Source organism: Macaca mulatta, chromosome 14 (assembly GCF_049350105.2).
Source record: "Macaca mulatta isolate MMU2019108-1 chromosome 14, T2T-MMU8v2.0, whole genome shotgun sequence".
In the NCBI taxonomy this organism is placed as follows: Eukaryota; Metazoa; Chordata; class Mammalia; order Primates; family Cercopithecidae; genus Macaca; species Macaca mulatta.
Window position 1 is genome coordinate 79209784 of NC_133419.1, and position 16986 is coordinate 79226769.

At 42.5% G+C, this 16986-nt stretch overlaps 1 protein-coding gene across 2 annotated transcripts in view; it reads right to left on the bottom strand.

The window, feature by feature from the left end:
- The window catches only part of TENM4 (teneurin transmembrane protein 4), a 792376-nt gene that overhangs the window by 108955 nt on the left and 666435 nt on the right, over window positions 1-16986 (bottom strand). For both annotated transcript variants that reach the window (XM_015115340.3, XM_077964103.1), the window contains exons 17-18: window positions 10831-10857; window positions 2931-3077 (exon numbers count right to left, since the gene is read on the bottom strand). In XM_015115340.3, the coding sequence (XP_014970826.2) occupies window positions 2931-3077; window positions 10831-10857 (174 nt within the window). The remainder of the gene's footprint in view (window positions 1-2930; window positions 3078-10830; window positions 10858-16986) is intronic.

Genomic DNA, 16986 nt, shown 5'->3' on the forward strand with positions numbered 1-16986 from the left:
CCCCATTTGGCCAAGGCTCAGAGTAATAAAGAGGCCAGTGGCGATAACTCTTACTACCCCTGGCACTTGGGGACATTCCACTCTCTAAGGTTGTTTCATCTATGCCACCCTGCAAAGCAGGGGTCCGCGGCACCTTCCCCTTGGCTCCCGCAATGGGTGGATAGCCCACTGAACTGAGAGCGCCCTGAGGTGAGACGTTTCCTCCTTTCATAGTTGAGAACCTGAGGTCAAAGACCCTCAACAATTTGGCCTTCCCAGCTGATTCTATTCCCAACCATGATGACCCATGGGATGTCTTCCTGACTGGACTGAAAGTCCCATGGGACAGAAATCACATCACAGTTCCCAGCAGGGCACCCAGGCATCTGATATCAGTTGAATGAGTGGATGCTCCTTTATCCTGGCAATTGTCCCATTGCATTGCAATTACTTCCTGTTTCTCTCTCCCTCTAGATTGTGACCTTCACAAGGGCAGGGACTGTGTCTTATTTATCTCTGAAGCCCCAGTACCCTGGACAGGGTCTGATACAATGTAGACACTTGGTTAACATTGGTTGAGTGAGTGAATAAACTATGTGCAAGCTCATTTCAGCCCATAACATGCTCCAAAAATGCAAGTGGCATATTCTCCCACAATTGGGGATTTTTCTGGTTGATCTTTTCCACTTCCTACTGGCTCATCTCTCAGAACAGCTGGAGGAGGCTCTATTCCCCTGGGGTGTGGATCAGCCCCATTTCCTATGAGAAGAACCTCTCTCTCCCCGCAGAGCTGTGGGCTTTGGGCTACGGTATGCCCATGCCCCATGTTACCAATGGTGCATTCTTGTGCTAGGAGGGCTGGCTCTGAAGTATGGCAAACAAAGGACACACTTGAATTGCATTTCATGGGAGAGAATCAATGAGCCTTGTTCTATAACCTACACTTGTATGTATACTGGTAGGGAGAGAGGTGCGCCCTTTCCCCACATTTCCTAAAGACATGCAGTTATTTCGCTGCCCAGATGTGCAACAGCTGTTTGAAGGCTTTGGCCAAGACTTTTGACTCGTGAGAAGGGAATGGTGGCTCCTCTCCCCTTTTCTTCTATTACATGAGTGTTACTATTAGTTACTGGAATTGTGCCTACACAGACAAAGTGAAGGGGAATGCTGAGGAAATCATGCAGATAATGTAGGCTGACATCTCTTTCCTATGAAGAGTAAATATAAAAGCACTTTACCTTGCCTGAAGACAGGGGTGCTTGTTGCCCTTCCCTGTTTTGTCCTGGCTTGGCCCATAATGATGTCTCTGAATAGAGAGCCCTTTCCTTTCCAGGAAACCGCTACCCATCCAAGTGTCACCTTCTTGAAGAATGCTTTCCTACTCCCACAACAACCAATATATAACTCTACAACAGCACTTATCACAGTTCATTAGCATTTAACTTGCGGTCTTTCTCCCCCATTTGAGGTCCTGGCGTACAGGGACAGGACTTCCTTATCTCTATGCCTAGCATAGGGCCCAATTCTAAAAGAACTCTGGATATTTATGGAGCACAAAAATTAATGAACTCCACAAGTTTCAGATTGATTAAGGAACATTTCAACCCTCCAAGATCTCAGGAGAACATAGACCTTCTGTTTCTGCCTAGCTACTATGGCCAACCCCACAAGCTCCTTGTTGACAATTGCTCCACTGGGCCTGGGCCTGGGTGCATCAGGCCCAATTACCTCCTGGATTTAGGCAGCAGGCAAAAGGGCTGAAAGCTGCCTGGCTCAAAGACCAGTGCTCTGAAACAGCCCTCTCTAGGCTGCTGAAACCCACTGAAGGCAAATAAACCACAGAAATCACAATATCACACACTTGGCCTTTAATTCTTATGGTGCTTTGGGGTTTGAGAATCCCTCTAAATAGAAAATTCCCAAAGGTTAGAATGCTGAGTTTCTGAGCTATTGATTTCCTACACTGTGAAACATATTAAAATCCTTTGGTATAAATATTAGGGAGCCACATAGACTTGTTTGGACTAAGCTAACTGTTAGGCCATCATTAGGAAGAAAGGGTTAACTGTTTTGGTTTTTTTCATATCTTTATCTTTTCATTCTCCTAATAACCACCTGCAAGTGGGAGAATCAGGAAGGACTGATGTATCTTCCAGGTGGGAAAGTAGAACACATTATGGTTGTATTTACCCAAGTTAATGCAACAGAAAAATGAAGGCTAATTCTATGACTAAGATAAGGACTGAAATGGTACTTATGGGCCAGCTGCCTCATTTTATTAACAGAGAGAGTGAGGCCCAGAGCCACTAAACAGCATGTGTAAGGATGCACAGGGAGTCAAAGCCAGAGCTGGAATTAGAACTCAGGTCTTCACTCTCAGCTAATGAATGTTCTAAAAGATGAGCACCTCCTTCCTTGGGCTTTGACTGTCTAGCACTTTAAAAAAACCCAAAGCAAAGGCCATTTCTATTACAAAAGGTGTCTGCTGGTGTGCAGTGAGGGTAACCCCCAGAATCAGAGGAGAAGAGACCTTGACCAAAGGTAACTCAACCTCCCTCCCCTGGAGAAGTGTCCCTCTGCAGCTTCTGTGATAAAGAATTAGATGGTCTCTTCTTATCCATCTTCAGTGAGGGGGACCCATAACTTTGCCAGACATCTCATCCTACTGTTGAATAGTTAGAAACCTTTCTTCCATATGCCTTCTCCTCTATACTGGCTGCTGGATATCAATTACTTTCATTTATATTAGTTAATTTTAATTGATTCAAATGGAACACCTGTGACACACACTCATCCCTAAGCCACATATGCAGCTTTTTTGCTTGCACCACAGGTCCCCCTGACTGGATGACTGGTGTGCTGGTGGCCTGTTAGCTCAGTAATACCCATTCTCCACTCTGGGCCTCCCACCCTCTGGAGCCGCCTGGAGCCCATTGGTGCCAGAGCCCTACCTCCATCGTTGTCTTTGCTGTCACCGCAGGCAGTCTCCATGGAAGTGTCACAGCCAGCTCCTCTCCAGCCCAGCTGGCAGACGCAGTGCCAACCATTCAGGTCTAAGGTACATCTGCCGTTGCCATTGCACAACCCAGGGCAACCCTCTGAAAGACAAAGTTCAGAGTCGAGGTCTGATCACCCAGAGTCAACCGCCATCACACACACTCACACGCTACCTGCCAACTTGCAAAATGCCTTCATATCCATCAGCACACGAATGCCCACAGCAGCCCAGGGAGGCAGGTATCACTAGGAATTGCCACTTTACAGAGAAGGCAACTGAGGCTCAGAGAGGTGAAAGGACTTGCCAAGGTCGCACAGTCAGAAGTGGCAGGGACAGGGTTGAAACCCACACCTTCTGTATCTAAAAGCCCTTCTTTCAAAAGTGACTGGGATTCTGGAGCTGGAGTCGGTGGATGTCGGCCTGTCAGAATCTAACCAATAGAACTTTTTGCCTGATCCTTGCTTCTTGTTCATTCTCATGTGTTCCTCTTATCTCTGGCAGCTGTTTAGCACAAAGGAAACACCTTTGTGTTTATTCCTCGCTTCCTTCAGCACTTCTGGGTATCATTCTAAAGGGCGTTATTTTTTCCAACTCTTATAGTAGGTCAACTTTATTGGACCCTAGGCTTTTCATTTATTTTGTCTTATTTTCTCCTAAACAACTGTCTTTGCTTTGAGGAAGAGGGCTTGGGACTTTTTCTTACCATCTTGTCTACAGCTACACTTAGAAAAGGCCCTGCACCCAGAGGAGCTGTGATGGCCATTGTGAAACACTAACTAGGGCTGTCTGTGAGTGCAACGCAGGTACAGCCAGGCTGCTCTGCTCTCATTACACTCATATGCACGTCTGCCTGCCTGTCTGTCATTTATTAAGCATCTTCTTTGGGCTAGCACTGGAGGTACAGAAATGAATAAGACCTATTCTTATTCATGAGGTGCATAAAGCCTATCAAAGGAGACAAATTTATATAGGCAAAAAATTTCACTGCTAAATGCCCTAAAGGAGATGTACAAAACATGGTGGGAACTTAACACAGGTGTGGCCATCTGAGAGGGCTGTAGATGATTTGATCAAGAAGGGCCAGGCAATATTTAGATGTTGTGTTGGTTCTGCTTGGACCATATTATAAAGTGGGGAAGTTTTAAAAAAATACTATTAAAGTAGATTTGCAGGTTTTTTGATTGCCACATCTTTAAACCTCTCCAAGTTTGTGGCTCAGAAATCTATGTTGAGAATATGTTAAGTTACATGGTTCACTTCAGCTTCTATTGTGCCACTTGGTTTTCACTCAAGTCCTTACATTAACAATCCTGCCAACCCCCTTCTCCAAGGGGCCATCAAAAACCACCTGTCACTGGCAAGACTTCCATCTCTTCTCTGCCTCTGCTCAGTCTTGGGAGAGGTATGGATGTGAAAGCACTGTGTCAGCTAGAAAGCTTCATTTGCTTTGTTATTATGAGCAGCAAAGTGCTCCAAATATGGCTACAAACTGAATCTTCTGCCGTGAAGTAATGGGAAATTGACTCATTATTCTTAAATGGGACAACAAATGTGAAAGTTGCTGCCCAGTACAAGATCTGGGCCAAGGTAGCCGCTCACTAAATAGCTGATCAATCAGAATCTAAAACTTGAGTGTTTCAAGGACTTTAGATAGTTGACCGTTATTCCAAAGTAAAAGAAAATAACATGTTTATTTCCACTTGAGATGTTCATCACAACAACCCATCAATCTGGCCACTGTGTTTTCCATTCAAAGGAAGAAACATGTAACAGTTGTATACTCTAGCCTAGGAGGGATTCCTCCAGAAGTGTTTGTAGACTATGGGTTTCTGTATAGTAGGAGCCTGCTGGGAAAGATGGGAGGCTACCAGCATGGCCACCCCAAAAAGTGATAGAGAAAGAAGTTTTAAAAGTGAGTCCCAGGAGCAGTGCTGTGACACACAGGTGGCTATCCAGGCACTCTGACTCAGTTGCTAACATCAGCCACCTTTAGTGATCTAAACAATCACAGTTTTCTCTTTTCCTCAATTAGTCTCATGTCAACTTTTGTCTGTCCAGCTGGGACTTGTTTTCAATTAAGCCTCATTTGTATTTGGAATTAGTCATGGAGGAAGTAGGGTCTGATCTTTAAGAATGGTAGCTGACTGCTTTCTTTTGCTGTAAGATAAAGCCTCTTATAAGAGACAAAGAGTATCTCTCGCGTAAGAGCACAAGCTTGAGAGGCATATCAGAGTTTGGCTGTACCACTCAGTGGCTGTGTGACTCAGGCACGTTATTGAATTTCTTTGAGCCTCAGTCTTTTTACTTACAAACTGTGGTTGTTGGGGGGGTTAAATAAGGTATGCATGATGCACAAAGCCTGGCATACAGCTCAAACATAATATCTGAATCTTCTACTCACCTTTACCTTCTCTCTATTTTGGGCAGAGGGCATATAATATCATATGTTGTACCCATAACCTCAGGTGGGGCTCACAGAAAGGCAAAATAGGAAACTGAGGCAGTTATCTAGATCAGAGTCAGCAAACTTGTTCTGTAAAGACCCAGAGAATAAATAGTTTAGGCTTGTGAGCCATATGGTCTCTTGCAATTACTCAACTCTGCCATTATAGCTTGAAAGCAGCCATTTTTAAATGAATAAGCATGGCTGTGCTCCAACTAACTTGATTTACAAAAATAGGTGATGGGCCCGATTTGGTCTGTGGGCTGTAATTTGCCAACCTCTGGTTTAGATGCTTCAGGATGGTGAGACAAAGACAGCTGCCATGTACTGAGGGTCTACTAGGGCTGGCCACTGTGCTAGGCACTTTATATAGATTTCTAAAATAAGTAAATTTTTGTTAAAAATATTCAGATCCTGATTTTCTAGGGCAGATCCAATTTTACACCATTTAATCCTGAATTTTTAATAAAAGCCATGTGTCGTAATAGAGCGAGGACTTTGGAGGTAGATCAGCCTCAGTTCAAATCCTAGCACCATCATTTTACTTACTACTTGTGCTATAACTGGCAAATTATTTAACTCTAAGCTTCAGTTTTCTCATCTGTAAAATGGAGATAATACCTGATTCTAAGAGTACTTGAGAGTATTAAATGAGATAATATATACCAATTATTTATCACAGTGGGTAACATACATAGGCATTCAATAAATGAGAGCTGTTATTATTATTATTATTGGATTTACTTGTTTTAAGTTTGTATAACTTCACTAAGAAATTCATAAACAAGAAAATAACCCTTTGCCAGCCCAAGTTGTATAATGTTTAGGTCAAAAGCTATGGTCCTCATAAATAAATCCTTGCCAAAAACAATCAAGACAAGCACTGGGCTTGTCTCATGGCACCATGAACATGCAGTGCAGTGAGAGGTGGCACGATGGGTTCAGGGCTGCGAGTCCCAGTGCAGGCCACCATTCATGCTTTCCTAGCATACTGTACTTCTCTCAATAGCAACAGTCCCAAGGATACTTACATGATCAATTCTGCAATTAGTTTCATTGTCTTACTTCTTCCATTAGAATGTACCAGTGCCTGCACATAGCAGACACTCAATATATATTTGTTAAAATGAATCAATGAGAGGGACAAGAGACCTGGGTTCTGGCCTAATATGGGGGGAGTTGGGAAAGTTACTTTCTCTCTTTGGGTCTCAATTTCCCCATTTATAAAATAAGGATTTGGATGAGATGATCCATTAGGTCCTTCCGGCATCACTGACCCAATAGAGAAGGTCAAAACAACTTCAAGTTAGTTGATTCTGTTCTTAAATTCAACCAGCTTTACTCAGTACCTGGAGGATACTGGACTTTGTGTTAATTAACAGAGATGAGATATATCATCTGCCCTAAAATTTTTTATATTCTCTTTATTTATACCATACTTTGTTCCAGGAAGGGTTTAAAATAGGTCTTATAATCACAAACCATACTTCTCAAAGTGAACCTTGTGAAATAGTAGTTCTATGAGGTCTTCAAGAACAAGCTTCTGCAGTCAAATAAGTTTGGAAAACATTGCATTCTATACTCTTATTATAGAAAGTCACACGAATATCAATATATTAAAGGCTCCAAGAAGTCTTAGAATAAAGAAAGCTGCTTATTTCATTACTACTGCATTTTCCAACTTGACTTCAGAACTCTTTCCCCCACCCAGTAACCTGTGTGATATTCCATTCTATAGAACACCCTCAGGGAAGCCCTGCTCTAGTGAACTCCTGTGGGCACATGGCATCTTGGGCACATAGTCCATGCTGCTCTGAGGCTGTCTGAAAATATCATCACCAGATCTTTAGTGGGATTAGGTCAATGAATCATTGAGGTGCCAGTTTGGAAGATGTGGAGCAGGTGTTCTCAGGGAGGGTTAACTCCAGATGTGGAATCACAGAGAATCACAAATGTGGAAATCCACAGTCAATTTCTTCAAATGGACCAAGTGATACCCTAAAGATCTGCACTATCCTCTAAGTTTCAGAGGGACTGTGAGTACCTGTGGGTGGAACAACGTTTGCTTTCATCCAGCCATTTGCTTCTGGGATAATTACACCCCTAATAGCCAGCATTATGAAGACTCCTCCAGGATGACTTGCAGACTTTCTTAAAGCAATATGTCCATCCTTACCCGCTGAGGCTAATTCCACAAACCCTGAAACTCATCAGTAATTCAGAGAGCCCACGTGACATTAATAATCCCTTCTGGAAAGACCCACACCAGGCATTTGCTAGAGTCAAAATAATGTAATTTTAAAGTTTAGAGAAAGGCTAACAAAGCTTTTCAAAAGAAATGATGCCCTTTGAATTACAAGGGACCACTTTATCTTCAATCTCCTGCTTAGGCCTATGAAGAAGTCCCCCTTGCAGCTAGCACCAGGTATGATTAGAAGACTTTCAGAATCCTTGAAGGTATTATTTTTTAGTTAAGTGGCATGGATGCCATGCAATACACTTATCATATATCAAATGGCCCATTTCTTTATGTTTCTCTTACTGGTCCTCTTATACTCTTTTCTCTCTCCATATTCACTTCCCTAGACAAAGCCATCATCATCTCTTACCTAGATGACAGCAATAGTCTGGTAATCGGTCTTCTTGTTCTCAATAGTCCCCCCTCAATTCTCCTTTCACAATAGGGCCAGACTGATCTTCCAAATCACAAATGTGATCTAGTTATCATCTTGCTTTTAAAAACCTTCAGATGCTTTCTTATACCCTTACGTTAAATTCCACAATCTATAAGGCCCCAACAACCTAAGTTAGTGGGGTGGCTACTTGCTAAGTGGTGGCCTTTGGACTTCCCCTGTCATAACTCTCATCACACTACGTTGGAATTATTTGTTTTAGTGTCTTCTCTGCTAGACTGCAGGCACCTTGAGAGCAGGGACCATATCTGTTGTGTGGTATTCATATTTCCTAACACTTAGGAGTTCAGCAGATTTGTTGAGTAAACATTGTTTCTTTACTCTCTACCAAAGCAACTGGGAAGCAATGAACAAAATCTTGCCCATCTTTGTTTTTTTTTTTTTTTTTTTTTTTTTTGAGACGGAGTCTCTCTCTGTCGCCCGGGCTGGAGTGCAGTGGCCGGATCTCAGCTCACTGCAAGCTCCGCCTCCCGGGTTTACGCCATTCTCCTGCCTCAGCCTCCCGAATAGCTGGGACTACAGGCGCCCGCCACCTTGCCCGGCTAGTTTTTTTTTTGTATTTTTTTTTTTTAGTAGAGACGGGGTTTCACCGTGTTAGCCAGGATGGTCTCGATCTCCTGACCTCGTGATCCGCCCGCCTCGGCCTCCCAGAGTGCTGGGATTACAGGCTTGAGCCACCGCGCCCGGCCAATCTTGCCCATCTTTGAACAGTAAAATACTCTACTCTGACAAGACCTGAACTTCCAAGAGACAGATCTCTGGATTATTTTTTTAGAATTAGTATCCATTATACCAAAATATCAGCCAGATGAGTGCTTGGGTCAGACCTAGATTTTGCCAAGAAACATTTGCCTTTTAAAACAAGTTATGATTCATTGACCTAATCCAACTAAAGTTCAGGTGATGATATTTTCTGAACTAAAGATCAGAGCAGGTGATTTGAGAAAGAATACAGGCCACTTCCCAGTGAGGGTGCCAGTTTGGAAGATGTGGTATGGAGGAAAATATATTGGAAATTATGGACATTCTTGGTGACTTAAGGTGACAGAAGATAGAATGTTGAAATATGGATAAAGCCAGGAAATGCAGAGTCCTGGTTCTGCTACTTACTAGAAGTGTGAGCCAGGATGACCCACTCAACTTCTCAACTTCAGTTTCCTTTTTCAATCAAATGGGTATCATTATATCTATTCCCTTAAAAAAATCACATGACTCACCTAAGACTCACGGATGTGAAAAATCTTCACATAGTAGGAAAATTTTCCATCAAATAGATGGTAACATCATAAAATTTAGCCCACCCTGAAGAGTCCTCTGCTAATGAAAATTGTGAAATGCCTGTTTTAAAGAGGCTCAGAGGTACTACTCTTTCTTGCTGGAATGATTTTATTCTCAGTTGAGGACTAGCACATGAAATATGAAGACCCTTGCTCCTCCTCCATCTGATGGATCCTATGCAACACCTTTGCTGTACTTGGCAAAGCTGTCCCAGCTGAAAAGCATTTAGTCAGTTATGCTTCCCCAAAACCCTTTCCATAAGTTTTAAAACAGCTGTTGCTATCTCTTATTAAAAGCCAATTTAGCATTTTCCTTTACGGTTTCAAAAATTAATCTAGCTAATGAAGTCCTTCAAATTAAGGATGAGAACAAGTATATGATGAATAAAGCAGTATAATTCATACTTATTGAGCATAATTCCTGCCTATATACTAAGCACATTGTATTCATTACTTCACTTAATCCTCATACCACCCTTATGAGGTGGGTCCTGTTAGCAAGATAAGTTAAATCACTTGCCCACGGTCACTTAGTTCACTGCATGTTGAAGCTGGGATTCAAACCCAGGCAGTCCGACTCTAGAATATGTGTCCCTATCTGCTGAGTACATATTTTGTACCAGGTGCTGTGTTAGGGCCTGAGAACAAAAAGATGAAAATGACATGGTATTTCTCCTCAAGGAGCTTAGAGTCTTTTAAGAGCACACATATCTGATTATTCTGAGACTTATTCTTAGAGCAATGTGGCCAAATTGGAAAATCAGGTACCACCTAACTAATGTAAATGTTTAAAATGGAAGGAGTTACTTTGCCTTTAGGGAATACTCTTCAAAGACAAAACTTACCAAAGTCAGGCCTTCTCTGAAAAGGAAAACAAACAAATAAACAAACAGACCATCCGCTCCCTGAGGTCGGGGGTCTGTTTGTCCCCTTGTCTCCAGACCCTGGCATAGGTGCCTAGTACACAGTGGGTGCTCCATAGATGCTTGTTGATGAATGAACACAATAGTACTACAAAGTAGTCCTTAAAATTTCTTAACTTGCTCTTGGGTGTCCTCCTCTCCCAGGCCACCCACCCTGGTTGCCAGCATATTAATTCTGGTGGACCAGGTGCCATAACAGATGGGCAGGGTGACATGAGATGGGGTGGAAAGAGTGAAGGGTGTTTGTACATGGGGCAGGGGGGAGGGAAAAACAAAAGTACAATGGTATTGTCACAAACAGATATGAGCATCTGTGACACTCCAGGTATATCAACCACCTTGTGACCGAAAACCCATCCCCTTTGGGCAATGGATGTTGCGACAAAACTGGGGATGCAGTAGCATCCAGACATCATGCTTATGCAGTGTATATACATTTTTATATACACACTTCTTTATGCTCAGACACAAACACACACACAAAGACAACAGGAAAATAGAGGAAGGAAGACCATACCTTTAACTACCCTATCCAGATAGTGAGCTAGGGAGATAAAAGACAGGACATTTAAGGTAGGATCGAGTAAGTGCAATATCGCCTGTCACATAACCATGCCAGATGCTAAAGAGACAAAGGGATTGTGCCCCACGTTTGGGACAGGCCTATGCCACGGTGGGGAAAATAAAACCAAAGACAGGACGACACGAGAGAGGAGGAGGGAGAGCAAGCATTCTCCAGAGATGGCCAAAAGGAACTTCAACTCATTCTGTGATCCAGGCATTTGGAAATGTGATCATAGAAACAAGAAGACATATGAATAAGGAAAACAGACAAAGAAGGATGGGAAGCTGCAAAAGTGGCCACACTCCTGCTCTGCCAGCTTTGTCTGGCTTTACAGAAAACTAGAGCCTGTCCCTTTGACTACTCAGAGCAGCATCCAACTTCCCTACAGGTGAAGCAGCCATACCAAGGACAAATGGTACCCCATTTGGGCAGAGGCATTTCCAAGAAGTTGGAATTTAGAAATATGCAAAATTTGAATAATCTCTGATATGCACTAGTGAAGGGGGTTGAGTCTTTGATCAAATATACTGCTGGATTATCTGTTTGCCATTCTTGAATTTTTCATGTACACATGTGCCCACATATGCTTGAATGCAGAATGCTTAGTGTTCTAAGTAAGACGCATCCCTCCTTTGTGCATCTTACACAGACTATGAGGTGCAGGTCAATGGATGTCACTGTGAAAAACAAGACAAAGCAAAGAAAATCTGAGCATTTCTCAATGCTTATTAACCCTAAAGAAAGAATGATGTGTGCTTTGTTTTCCAATGGAGGGGTTATGTCCAAGCCTTGAATTATTTGGCCTTCTAAAGTTTTGCTTATTTGAGGATGGGTATCAAAGGTTGCTCTGAAATAAACCCCACTGTGCATATATATGGGTGTCTGGCTGAGTGTTTAGAGCAGGGCAGGCCTCTTAAATTCCTTGCATGAATCACTAATACCATTTCACCTGCCCTACATAGCCTGTAGTTATAGCCCTTCGAGGAGCTTCTCTTTCCTTATCTCTCCACACCTCCCCCTAGTGTGTTGTGCAAAGGCCGGGTAGCTGGGCAGTCTCCTGAAGGATCTGATGCCTTCAGCCGGCTGCACTCCAGCCTCAGCTGAATTTCACACATGAATCAAAAGTCCATTTGACAGGACTGGACTGCAACGGTTTGGCCTTATCAGAAATCCCTAGGGTTATTTAAACATTCTTACTCTCTTCATAGAAAAACATAAATTATATATTTTTAAATTCTCTGGATAGAACAGATATTGTTGTTCATCAATATATATTAGCCTCAAAGACTAGTGGATAAGAGGCTGTGTTCTTAGTTCAGGTATCCATGTGGTCTCTGGTTCAAGATGAAATACACTTCTGGAGCCTGCACAGCCAAGTGGAAAATTGGGAAGAGGAAATTTTAACTGAGGACACATGCCTTTTTTCATTCTTATAGATGTTGTGGAGTCCATGAGATGTAGGATATAAGATGGGAACATGAAAGGGAGTACTTGTTAAGCAGGGATGAGTAAACAAAGCTATGGAATGCCAAACAATGAAAAATGGGAATAGCCCACAGGAGAAATGGCCTAGGAAATATCTCAGGCTAAAGGGAAAGCTTTCTTGATTCTTGGCTCTTCTGTCACTTTAGTCTTAGTCAAGCTAATTTATCTAATTTTGCAAAGTGGTCTAAAATGTCTTACATCTCATCTCCCAGGATATGCTATCAAAGAGCATGAATACATAGAATCACCTGGCTTTTGTGGTTTTTGTTGGCTTTCACATCTGCAGAATTTTTTGGAGCGTCCTAATTATAGTTCTTGTAATAACTCTGAATCCAGTTATAGAAGAGGTGTAGTGAGCCTAGATTTTTTTCCCAGGGATGGCTAGGCTGGATGAGATGCCATCACTGGGATCCAAGTGGTCATAGCATCCACTGTGAGGGAGTTCTCTGATGAAAAAACTTTCTTGATTGTCTCCAAACTTAACAGTGGTATCATAGTTCTGGTGGTGAGTGAAGCTTATATCCACTTTATAGGATAATCTCCCCAGGGCCAGGGGCTGACTTAAGAGAGCTCTCTCTCTCTTCTAACGCCATTTTCAAGAACCAGGTAACCATGCTATTAAGTGAAAATATGTTTTTGATACCTTTAAAAATTCTTACTATTTCCCCAGACCACAGGTAGGAAAGGAAGTCAGTGGAAATGATGGAGGCAGGCTTAGGTTACCATCATCACTGCGAGTTTTCAGGAGACAAGAGTAGACATTCAAAACTTCGAATCCTGACTCCACAAATCAAAAGGGATTCCTTTGCTACAAAGAGCCCCCAAGCCACACTGTGAATCCAAAAGCTGGTAACAGCCAGTTACTACCAAGTCCATGAGTGTTCCGAGAATGGAACAGAGCTTCCTTGTCTGTGGCTACTGAAAATGGGAATGACAAATGAGTCCTTGAACTTTACTGCCATTTATTTATAAAAAGCATATGCGGAAGTCCATGCTGTGGTTGCTTTTATTGTTTGAAAACCTTGGCGCAAATGCTCTTGAGTACAATTGTTTAAAAATTCATGATTTTAAAGTACCAACTTTTAGAAAAGATGATGCAAACTCTGCATTATGAAAGGTGGATTCAGGACTTCATCAATTCCTGCATCTTTCTCTTCAGAACTTCAGGATAAAGATGATGGCAGTAGTCATCTTTCCTCTTGGGCCACGCTGTTTCTTTGGCATTTGCATAAATGTTTCTCATACCCCTACTATGCTCCTATCTCTATGTGAAAAGCTGGAGATAATAATGGTACTATAGCTATTTATGCTACAGACTGAGCTTTTGGCATGCAGTTGGTCTGCGTGGTCTTAGGTCTTTTTGGCCTTTCTCTGATCACCAACATAAAAACTTCTTTCCTTGATTTGCCTCTACCAAAAGAGGTTTCCAAAAGTTTCTCTTGGGATAATCTTTAAAGTCTTCAGGGGCCCCCTATCCAAAGTTATGGAGAACATGGCAAGAGGCTTTTCATTCTTACTCTCCAGGAGCCTCAGGGCAACTCGAACAGCTGCATTGTTGGTACATGTTAGGCCATAAGAATCAAGGATCACTACAGCAGGTGATGGGTTGGTGGTTCTAGTCATCCGAGCTTCTTTCAGATGGATGACAAACCACCAAAGAGATGTTCTTGCTAAGCTCTTGGATACATTAGTGCTCTTCTCTCTTTGGATAAGTGGTCAGTGACGCCCACAATGAAAGAAATTCAAAGCCAGGTTCCCACCCCACCACATGTGGGCTGAAGTCTCCCAGGATCATTAGCAAACCAAACTTGTGCTCTGATAACTTGAGGTAGATCCCTGTACATTTTCTCTCTCTCCTTGTCAGCATCTTTCCTGTCAAACCACAGGTCCTGTTGTGAGTGAATGCTTTCTGAAGGGATAACCATAGCATCATCACAGCAGCCTATACCTCATGAGTGATTTGTGGGCTCTTGGTTAAGGATTTTCTGATTATGAAAAAGAAATCTGAGAACTATCAGGCAAAAGTGGACAAAGGGCCAGGTGTGCTGGCTCATGCCTGTAATCCCAGCACTTTGGGAGGCCGAGGCAGGTGGATCACCTGAGGTCAGGAGTTTGAGACCAGCCTGACCAACATGGAGACACTCCGCCTCCACTCAAACTACAAAATTAGACAGGTGTGGTGGTGGGTGCCTGCGATCCCAGCTACTCGGGAGACTGAGGCAGGAGAATCACTTGAATCTGGGAGGTGGAGGTTGTGGTGAGCCGAGATCACACCATTGCACTTCGGCGTGGGCAACAAGAGTGAAACACCATCTCAAAAAACCAAAAAACAAAAAACAAAAATTAGCTGGTGTGGTAGTGCACACCTATAGTCCCACCTACTCGGGAGGCTGAGGCAGAACTGCTTGAACCTGGGAGGCGGAAGTTTCAGTGAGTCGAGATGGTGCCACTGTACTCTAGCATGGGCAACAGAGTGAGACTCTTCAAAAAAAAAAAAAAAAAAAAGTGGACAAAGCACGGAAGATTTTGTGGCTTTTCTTTATAATTTCTCTTCATTGGGAAGTCTGGTTTTGCTCACTCAAGTAATTGTATCTTCAGGGTATCATTTTGATCTTTACCCCCAGAGGAAGTTTTGTTTAAAAATCAGGATTTCTAGGATTGGACAGCTCTCCTGAAGTCTGGTAAATAATTCTGTATATCTGGTATCTTGAACAATCACAGCTTTGGAGTCAAGGCTGGAATTTTATTAATGTAATCAGAAGCTGGCATTTTCTACAGGTGTTTTCAGACTTTAGAGACAAGGGGCACTGAGGTGAATAGAAAAACCATCATAGAATTGATCCAAAATGTTAGTAGTGTTTTCAAAGAAATAGGAAAAAAATTAAACACCTTGTTAAATTTAACTATGAGTTTCAGCTTTCTCAAAGGAAATCAGAGGTCAAGCCCCAGACTTCAGGGATCCATAAAACTCCCTGAAAAGAACTAAAAAATATGCGTTTGGTGACTCTCTGTTAATCATATACTTGAGAAACAGATCCAAATCAGTCCATCTTACCTTAACTTCTTCTGGACTAGGAAAACTGGGTTTCACATACACAAGTGGGAGTATTAGTGTCATGTAAGTAACAGTAAAAATGAAGAATCCCTCTTTCTTCACTAGGTATTTTTAGGAGCAGGTGACTCACTTTTGGGCTGATGGGTATACAGTTCTGTGGGCAGTGGAGAAGGGGGCTGAAATTCTGTCACCCTCGGGGACCTCCTCCAGCCACTCCATTCTGTGATTCACGGAGAGAGAAATTAAGCCTCAGGCAACTGCGTGGTCTGGCCCTGGTGCTTTTACCAAAGACCCTTCTTCAAGATGCAAAGAGACAGGTGATTCCCAACATAAGGAATTAGGATTGAATATAAAATATTTTTGTTGTTTGACAAAAATACTGTCATTGAAGAGGTGCCACTGTCAAATTCCCTTTTATTCTGAAAACCAACCTCTCTTGAGAAGAATCAAGTAGCTTCCATGAAAGATAAGGTGAGCCAAAGGCTCCAAAAGAAGATATTTAATTCCTACGTTAATAGTCTGCTCTGGGAAACGTCATTGGGGTAAAAAGGTTTTTAATGCTGGGGACTTGGCCATAAGGGGCCTAGATTTGTCTTGTTCTTTAAATTCTGTATTCCTGCTGTAAGGTAATCAAGCCATTCCTTCCTGTTTGTGCAGGGCAGCAGTATGTAAATAAATAGACCCTCTTTTTTTGCTTCCACTGCCTAGAGGTCTCTAAATCAGTGTCGTGGATACCAGCTCTTTCTCTGGTATGGGAAGTAAAAACTGCAGCTAGGAGCTAGCTGCACGATAATGACCTATTGTATAGTAATGAAATCTGATAACAAGAGAAAATTTAACACTTTGAGTTTCTAACTGTTCACATCAGCAGTGTTTTTCTTTTCCTAAATGACTCTCACAGGGAGTACAGTTCTCTGGAAACAAGGAAATGCTTCTCGTTATCATGAAAGACTAAAAATGGATTTCCCCTTCTCATTTCTATTTCAACAAGAAAAGGATGGCACCATTGTTTCTCTACCTTGCTTCCCCTCCCTCTTCCCTTATATCCTACGGGGTTATTGAAGTGTTCCTTCAGCACAAGGGTGTTGAGTTTCTCGTGGGGATGCAGCTGGCCACAGGCAGAGACCCACAGACAGAAGGTTACCATGCAGGAAAATTAGACAAGGACGAAGAAAATGCTCACCACACAATGAGAGGTAGTAATAGAATTCCCAGCCAAAGTCCTTTCAACTGAGCCACTATGACTAGTCCATTGCTTCTTCAATGTCCTATGACATTTCTTTGGTATTTAGGACTGTCAACCTTCTTCTTATATTGTGCACATTTACCTTGATGTATTTCTTACTGGAGGGAAAAGGTATCTGCAACCCCAAGGTGGAATCTCTTCTAGAAGAGCGACAACAGAACATACAGGAGAGGTAGGAGTGGATGGTTTGACTTCTTGGCATCAGAATAAAAGGGACATTTTTAAGGCCAGACTGATGAACATCCAGAAAATACTGCCTGTAAAACAGCCTGCCCACAAGCCCTGACATGAGTCATGTGTGACTAGATGAAGGGAGAGGTTC